The following is a 9,131-nucleotide window of genomic DNA, read 5'->3' as shown; positions in this document are numbered from 1 at the left end:
TTATTCATATTCATATTCATATTATTATTATTATTAGTTCATAATTTAAATACTTTTTAAAATGAAGAGCTTCTTCTCGAATCACTGCAGCTTCTTATTCTGATAAATCGCCCCATGTGATGTGACAAAATGCTCCGGTATTCTGCAACAATCCCTATTATTTGTGTGATATTTTATTTTAGTGTGAAAATGATCATGGAATAACCCATTTTACCCTACAAAACACAAGTACAGGTTGTTGTTCACTGCTTGCGTCAAGGTGCGTTTACCTTCTTTCTCCGCCCACAATTTCAGAGGTCACTCGATACCTTTTATCCGATTTTCCCATACTTTCTGTCCATACACTGTCTCAAAAAAGTGTGTCGACTTTTTAATGTTTTTATTTGTTTTGGTTTTCAGTATCACTGTCGAGATTCATGCAGTAAATGGGTTTTATTTTTCAAATCGCCATTAGTTAGCTCCGCACAGTCACACACACCGGCTTAAACAGAAACTAACTCAGAGACGAGAGGGAAGATGGCAGTAACTAAGACTTTGTTTTACATTGCATGTCTCTGTTTTGCTCGAGGTAAGTCCGACAGCTTTTTAAACATGGATTTGAGGTGAATAACCGCGTAATAAGGCAAAGACAGCCTATTTTCCTTGGTTTCGCCTGGTACAATGAACTGAAATAGATAGGCTGGTCAGTGCGAAACCACAACAGACTCACGGATATGTTTCTTCAATAAGTCGACTTTTGTACAGATAAATGAAGCTTAAATGAAGCAAAACCTTTCATTTTTTTATTTAATTGAGATTTCTATCAAAATGTGATTAGTTGTTTGTCGACAATATTATGTGCTGTGAGCAAAAAAAAACAAAACAATCTACAGGCTAAATTAAATCTTAGATGCTAGACTTTTTAAATATGTATTTTGAATGCATAATTGTATTTTAATTGTTTGTTCTACATTACACATGTCCTATTACAGCATCTTTACTGTTACATAGTCAAGATTACTGTATTACAGTAATTACAATCTGTCAATAGTAAGTTTTACATTTGTCTTTTGATTTGAGTGTAAAATATGTGAGATTTGTTTTGAGATTCACCCAAAGAACCAAAGAACCTTCACTAACGGAGTCTCTTTCATCTCCTGTAGATTGTGTTTTCTGTGATGACTATGAAGAAGTCGGAAATGAGATCATACTCACTCCAAGAATCCGTGGAAAGCCTGAAGAAATACTGTGGAAACACAATGAGAACAAGGTGCTGGAGTATGACGGGAGTAAGGTGGACGAGTACGGCTCGTTCAAAGACCGTGTAGTTGTTGATTTTGAAACAGGAGAGCTCACAATACGAAAACTGAACAGCCAAGACAGTGGCCAGTATCAAGCTGACATTGTGATCAATGGGAAAGTTCAGAGCTCCAGTCATACTTTGACAGTTTTGGGTAAGCTAGCTCTCTATCTCAGATGATTATGTGCAGATCAACTCTTACAGTGGGTTATGGGGAATTGACTACTTATAGTCTGCAATGTCAAACAATGAACAAGCCGCTTCTGCTTGGTTAAATTCAATATCGCAGACCATTTTTTTTCATATATATCAGTAACTGTTTGACTTCCTAAACTTTGTGTAATAATTGTCAGTACAAGTTGGAGAGGACATGAACATCTAATGTAATGCACAGCACACTTAGACCTACTGCATGATGGCATTCATAAAGTACAGGCGATGATAATGGTATGAAATAAGACTTTTAAAAAACTAATCACACATTTTACACACCCACTGGAGCACAATATTTACTCATAAATAAATATTGTGTTTTATTATTTACTAAATATTGCAGTAGTTAAAATATTTAAACAGAAAGTGCATTAGCCACTGACAATGACCAAAAAAAAAAAAAAAAATGTTTTTGTTTATTCAATTTATGGATTAGGTTAACAACTTATATTTAACATTAACAATTTATTGCAATTCAAAAATTCTGTTGACTTAATTCTTCTGGCTTTTATTATTATTTAATACAAATATTTTATTTAAAAAAATGGTGGTAATGAAATAAAACTTTTTGTCCTTTTAAGACTGGCAAAGTACTGAACAACAGATTTACCAAATTAAAGCATGGAGAAAAATTATATTACTTAATGTTTAAATAAATTGCATTATTATTATTACTATTATTATTACGAGAAGTAAATTCTACTTTACAATCATAATATACTGTATTTCTGTCAATTTCTTCGAGTTAAAAACCAGACTTTTATTTTGACAGGTTGTAGTGAAGAGCTTTGAGTTTCAGGGTATATTTGACAATGGTTTTCTCAAATAAAATGATGAAGTGTTTTTTCAGAGCAGCCTTGGATATGTTTATGTGTTCATGTCCTCAGATAGTGAGACAGCAAACACTGAAAACAATATGAGCGTCACGCGTACTTGAGTATGTAGTACACAAAACGGAAACACAGATCATTCACACAGAGACACAAACATATATTTATACAGCAGGCTTTTTGCGCTTTAATATTCACAGACCCTAGACGATTTGATTTATTATACAGGAAAATTGTTGGTAAATTTTAGTTATTGATTAATAATCTTAAAAAATGACCAAATATCAAGTGAATATCACTAATACTGCTCTACTTTTGGGTCTTAGAGGTTCTGTTAGAGCCTCATGTGAGCTGTGAGCTGGATGAGACTTCAGATGTTAAAAAACTGTTGTGTTCAGTGGAATCTCAGACTCTGATCAGCTACGAATGGAGTGGACCCAATATAAATGGTCACTCGGGACACAAGCTTGCTGTTGATAAACAGAAGGAAAACCTTGACTCAGTCTATACCTGCACTGTGAATAATCGTGTTAACAGCAAGAGCACAGACTTTACTCTGAAAGACTGCCATACAGGTTTGTTAACAATCAATCAACACAACTGTCTTAGATGCATTGAGACTCTGATGAAGATGCTTCACACTGTCTTGAATGGTTTTGTGTGCAGGCAGAGAAGGATCTGTTGTGCTTGTTCCAGTCTTAATAGTAACAGCACTTCTCCTCATTGGGCTTATTGCACTGGCAGTATTCTTATATATAGTATATAGACGAAAAAAACAACAGCGTAAGTGTCAGGAAAAAGTATTCAACATTCACCCTCAAAATCTTTAATTGACACACATCTCACAAAGAATAAAGAGTAACAATGATCTTTTCTTTTTTTCTTCTTCTTTTTTTTTTTTTTTTTCCATGTACATGGATTAGAAGCGAGGCCATCTGAACCAAAAGATATGGACCCTGAATATGGTAAGATCAGGGTTTGTAGAGTTGGAAAATTTGGATTTTGTTATGCTTTCAAGGTATGAGTGGGTTTTTTTTCCCTTTGAGCATCCAGTGTGACACCCAATGTGAAAAATAATTAAATTAACAAAAGAGTCAGTAATAAACCAAAATATTAAAAGAACATCTGGTCACAGTTCATATCAGTGTCCTTAACTACTATGTACAATGTACTTTGTGTTAATGTTGTATTATGAAACACTTGTGCTGCTATTGCGGTGGATACAGGTAAGGTTAGGGCAGGTTTGGTGGAGTGGGAAGGTTTAAGGATGGGTTGCAGGGTAAGGGAAGGTCAAAAGCGTCATCATAGATGTAATTACAGAAATTATTAGAGATCGCCTTTCGCATTTAATTTCTTGAATTTTATGGACATTCTGACTGCATTCTATAGGCTATATTATGAAGTGAGTTGTGTCCCTGCATCATATTCATCAGTCAACTGTATTTAATGTCAGATGACCTATGTAGGTCTGGGGGTGGGGCAAGTCTGTTAAAAAATAAATGCGTTAAAAAAATGTTTTTCCATAATTAATTCATCTAATTAATGTGTTAAATTCCCAGCCCTAATTCTTATGCATTTGATATGTTTGTGAATGTAAGTTAAATTATACCATGCTGTCTGTGTTCCACTTTAATCTATGGATCTGTGTGCAGGTTTATGTTTATGACAGATAGCTAAAATATTGATTTCAAAGGACAAAGATCTAAAGCTGATGGGGATTGACTAAACGATGTTTGCCTAGAATTTGCATATAATGTCCTGCCTTGGTAGCCTGTCTTATCTATTTGAGGATTGGATGAGCTCTTAAATAGGCAGGACTTAGCAACGAGTGACTAATAACTGACAGTTTGTGTTATCACTGCTGTAAATTCACTTGAATAGAGACTTGATAGAGCATGAGTTAGTGCTGTGCGATTAATCTTATTTGAATTTTTAATTCGATTTTGGCTTCCAACGATTATGAAAAGACAATAATCAAGATAAAACGATTATTGTCCCTTATTCCGTTCCTTTCCAGCATATACATATTTACTTATAATGATGTTAAATAATCATGAGTACAATAATGACCAGAGTGATCGTGATTATGATTTTTGCCATAATCAAGCAGTGTTTGCATGAGCATTTTATATATTAAAAATGTTTCTATTACTGTAGGTCAAGACCAAAACCTGTTGAGTAATGCCACAACGGAGTGTGTGCCAGGTAACAAATGATTTACTATTATTAATACTAGACATGCTGACATGATATTTACAGTAGTAGCTATTGCTCACCTTGCTGGATAAATTGAATGAGTAATTTACGACGCTTAAATCTGCTGTTAAGATCTTTAAGTGTTTTGTTTCAGGTTCATCTGATGCTATTGCCACACTCCCTAGTCACAACAGACTTCCTTTTCAAAAAGAGCCTATTGCTGATAAGAAATTGTATCAGGACAATAAACCAGGAGATTTAGGTGAAACTGACGAACTTTTGAAGGAAACAATTAGTTTGCTAGAACAAAGTCTAAAGCAGAGTCCACAATCTGCTGTGATAGAAACAAACCAAGAGGACACAGGAAAAGGAGATGGAGAACTGAAATATGAGAAGAATAGTGAAAATGCATTTGAAACAGAAGGAAACACTTACAGCAAACCTGATGAAACAGAGAAGGAGAGACATGAACTCTTACAAAGCCAAGAAGAGGAGGAGAAAGAGAAAATTCAGATACTGAAACAGGAGAGTGGAGAGACGTCGCCTGAGCATCAGAACGAGAGACTAAAAGAGAAGAAAACTGAAGATAATAATGAGGATAATCAGACACCAGGAGAGACAGAAAACACGATAGACAGACCAGACACAGGTAAACAGAACTTGATTCTGAAAATGCAAAGTATAATTTAAGTATAGATTATACATTGTATTTAGGTTTGATGTCAGTGTTGTTTAATGAGGTCACTGATGTTCAGCCTGACGTCGCGCATCAAGAGATGTCGTATTGATCGGAGCGCTGCAGCACAGCGGAGAATTTTCAGGGAATATCCATTTAAATTTCAGTCCGTTTATCACTCAAGGCTATCATATGGCTTCAAGAAACTTTTGAGATTTATGAACTACTTTTATGCTGATTTTACATTTTGGAACTGGTCGCTATGAACTGTTGAATAAATAAGAGCTCAGTTCAATTAAAAAATACTCCTTTTGTGTTCCACAGAAAATACAAGGAGTCAAAACAGACTCAATATCAGAAGCAGTAACCTGCTGTTAGGATGGGACACAATTACTAATTACATTTTATTTTTATTTTTTTCAATTTTGAAATCATAGAAAGTCCACAATCTGCTGTGACAGAAAGAAATGTGGTTAATGAAGCAGAACAAGTACACGAAAATAAGAAGAAGAGCCAAAATGACGATGGTGAACAATCACTTGAGCAGCAGAACGAGAAAATTGAGGAAACTGAAGATGCAGCTAACAGTGGGAATGACATGAGACCAGGAGACACAAAAGAGAGAAGTGAGGAGAAAAACAATGAAGGGATAGACGGACCAAACACAGGTACAATGCAGATCATGTTTTGTCTGGAGAAACAGAACCTTGCAGAAAAATCACTGCATTCTGAAATAAACATTTCTGTTTTGTTGTTCATTTTAGTGGATCAGCCGGTGGATGGTGAAGCTCCCAGTGCTCCAGCAGGTTAGTTTCTGCCTTTTCTTCTGACCTGACTTTAATTGTGCACTTATTCTCTATATATCCAGATCAGATTCAGAAGTTTTATTATGCTGTCATTTATTAGTCATTTGAACAAAGTTCTTTGAATGAGTGGATGAGGTTTCTTATCTTGATCAATTTAGTTATAGATTCACCAGCTAACATGGAGAAGGACAGCAGTGTCGCAGCTTCCAGTCAATCTGACCTATATAATCACACAAGCCGAGACAAGGAAAAAGAAAGAAAACGTTCTGGACTGGATCAGGATGAGAAAGGAAAGGTTGTAACAAATCAGGAAGAGAAAGGTGGCCAGGAACAAATGCCAGAAGCAAAAAATCATGACCCAGAGATATTACCAGATATGACCGATAAAGACCAAAGCCTTACACTGATTGATAATAATGCAAAGGTTATGCAAAATGAAAGAGAAACTGAAGTGCAAATAGAAACTCAACATGGTGGACACCTAACTGAAGAAGATGGTGGTGATGGTGGACACAGAGACAAGAGCAATGACCCAGAACAAGGCATTAAGGAGAAAAATGATCCTCCAGAAATTAGTCAAAAATGAACAGAAGTTACAGGATTGTGGTGTAAATAACTCTAAAAACACAAACAATGAGCCAAAGGACAAGAAAACAGAGAGTGACAGCTTCCCAAAACATGCAATGAAGTAAAATCATAGTTCAAAGTTTTGAGCAAACGTATGTGGTGATAGAAATGAAGCTCTAGCGCAAGTTCTGCCGGGAAGACTCAAATGTTACGTCACTCATTAGTTCAGATCTAACCAATCATTATCTAACACCTGGAGTATAAAAGATCAGTACTTACTCATGTCTGAGTTCGCAGATGCTGACGCCAACCTTCACCTCCATCCCGGGGGTCGGCTACGCCTCTGCCTTCAGCTTCAGGCAGGGAACGCAAAGTCTGCAACCCTCAAGACGTGATCTACGGACGGGGCCTACGCCACAGAACATTAACCTTTATATTCTGCTTGCTGTTTGGTAATAAGTATCATTATTATGTTATCTTGCCTCCCGAGTCTTCTGGTAGAATTGACGGTGAGATCAGCAATGAGAGAGGTGAAGTTTCATCAGCTGTGAAAGATGAACAGAAAAACATGAGTGAACTAGAGTGATGTGAAGGAAGTAGTGAGAGTTGTGCGTCAGAAATAACAAAAGACAATGAAGAAAATGAGGAACACACCCTACAGAATGTGAAGAAAGGATAATCAGCATGTGCTTGAACAAGTTGCAGAGGAGAAGTAACAGTCCAAACGGCTTGCAGTGTATCACATTCATTTGGTACAGTGGCAAGAGTAAATTTGTGAATCCTTTGAAACTATCTGGATTTCCAATGACTTTATCCATCCTGCCCTGACAATGATCACTCAGTCTCATACATTTCTGAAAAGTACCGTACAACTGTTTTTGCGTTAGTCAGATTATGTTTATCAATAATTGTGATTTAGAGGAAGATTAATACACATTTTATGAGTAATCAATGCAGAAAACTGTTTGCCATGCAAACATATTTTCAGAATCAGTAGCTTCACTGTATGCCTGAGATTGACAGAAGAATGTGAGAAAAGTGGAAAGGAATATTAAATGGTTGAAATGTTATATATGCCAGCTAAATAAAAAAACTTGCCAAAGACATAAAATATATTTAATGTCATTGAATTGCCTAAATATATGATCACATTAATTATTTAGATAAATATTAGCAATCAATTGTTTAAGGAAATATTGTTCCCACAATAATCTCTGAGTGGTGATGAAACCGCTCTAATTCAGAAGCAGTTGTCCTATATTTATTGGTTGGGATGTGAATAATAATGCCATGTTTTATAAAAACTTCCTTTAGTTTTTCTTTCACAAATTTAACAAACCAAAATGTTTTTTTTTTTTTTTTTTTTTTTATATTAATAAAAAAAAAAAAAAAAAAAATATTTAATATTAAATCTGTTCTTGGCTGATTTCTAGAGATCTTTGGACTTACAGAGCTGGCACTTAAAATTTGTTTTTGTATATGATAGATGCTTATGTGTTCACGTTTCAACTTGTCATATAGTCAGTTACAAATATTCTTCAAAATATCTTCTGAGAATGAGTGAATGATGACTTTTTTTATTTTTGGGGTCTATTATTTATTTTATTAAAATAATTATTATTTGAGTAATTTTTCATTGGCTTCTGGGATGATATAACATTTTAAACAAATTGTGAACTTCTTGAAACAACTATAGTTAATTAGGAATGAAAATATGCAAAAACTAAAAGTAAAAAGTTCAACCGTTGGTTCAAAAAGTTTTGATAATGAGACCAAACAAAATATTTTGTGAAATCTGAAATGTAACTCTGAGATGATTTAAGATTTCAATTACATAAATGTCCACTGACAGATTCGTTTTGTATCTAATCATTTTTGTTAACAACATGTATTCATTACTTCAGTGAGCTCTAAATTAATACATTGTTAGCGAACTGTGTGATTTGTATAGGCATATGAACATTTCTGAAACACATAACTTGGACAGTCACCTCTGATAACAGATCATTCTACATTTTAATGTAGACACGTGCAATTTCTGTAAAGCTGCTTTGAAACGATATGTAAAAGCGCTATAGAAACGGAACTGAAGTGTCACAGCCGCTTGCGTCAGAGAACAAATCTCAGGTTTAGGCGTTCTTGTTGAAACCCGTTCCATGCCCGGTTCCTGAAACAGGAAAGGGTGTTTCTGAAATCACTGAGGGGGCTCTAGTAAAGTGCAGATGAAGGGAAAAAACGGCTTTACCATAGCAGTGTACAGTGAGAGATTATTTACAACTCATCACTTTTAGCAATAATTGGAATATAATTAAAATATATATATTTTGCTACAAATGTTTTTTATATATCTATTAATCTGCCTAAACATTGCTATAATGCATTACTATTTTTACAATGTCGTATTTCTGTCCTGTCCAGAGTGAAACCTGCATAGATGTCACTTCCGAAACTTTCCCTCATGCAGTTGACAAACAGGTTTTATTCAATGGATATATCGACTGTGGTCTCGGGCCGCTCCCTTTTCAGTCACTAAAACACTTCTGATTGGCCACAGTGTTTAAGAG

At 35.1% G+C, this 9,131-nt stretch overlaps 1 protein-coding gene across 2 annotated transcripts; it reads left to right on the top strand.

Annotated features, from left to right (window-relative positions):
- The first annotated feature begins 291 nt into the window (after positions 1 to 291).
- LOC137036336 (probable serine/threonine-protein kinase kinX) lies at positions 292 to 9,116 on the top strand. Of its 2 annotated transcripts, none has more exons than XM_067410448.1 (10): positions 292 to 568; positions 1,143 to 1,433; positions 2,649 to 2,897; positions 2,989 to 3,105; positions 3,246 to 3,287; positions 4,480 to 4,527; positions 4,673 to 5,167; positions 5,632 to 5,862; positions 5,959 to 6,000; positions 8,986 to 9,116. In XM_067410448.1, exons 1-10 carry the CDS (start codon positions 517 to 519, stop codon positions 8,988 to 8,990), a joined length of 1,572 nt encoding a protein of 523 aa, XP_067266549.1. In that variant the 5' UTR covers positions 292 to 516; the 3' UTR covers positions 8,991 to 9,116. The 2 variants fall into 2 exon arrangements, with proteins under 2 accessions (XP_067266549.1, XP_067266547.1); XM_067410446.1 differs by lacking the exon at positions 8,986 to 9,116 and adding an exon at positions 6,159 to 7,902.
- Positions 9,117 to 9,131: the final 15 nt, after the last annotated feature.

The sequence above is a fragment of the Chanodichthys erythropterus genome, chromosome 14 (genome assembly GCF_024489055.1).
Source record: "Chanodichthys erythropterus isolate Z2021 chromosome 14, ASM2448905v1, whole genome shotgun sequence".
In the NCBI taxonomy this organism is placed as follows: Eukaryota; Metazoa; Chordata; class Actinopteri; order Cypriniformes; family Xenocyprididae; genus Chanodichthys; species Chanodichthys erythropterus.
Note: the sequence above shows the minus strand (reverse complement) of the source record. Positions and strands in the feature narration are given on the sequence as shown.

Excerpts from the sequence above, each read along its gene's own strand:
- LOC137036336 (XM_067410446.1), top strand. The coding sequence starts at position 517 with ATGGCAGTAACTAAGACTTTGTTTTACATTGCATGTCTCTGTTTTGCT. Across the intron at positions 3,288-4,479 it reads AGATATGGACCCTGAATATG|GTCAAGACCAAAACCTGTTG; the intron begins GTAAGATCAGGG and ends CTATTACTGTAG. Across the intron at positions 6,001-6,158 it reads AGCTCCCAGTGCTCCAGCAG|TTATAGATTCACCAGCTAAC; the intron begins GTTAGTTTCTGC and ends TGATCAATTTAG.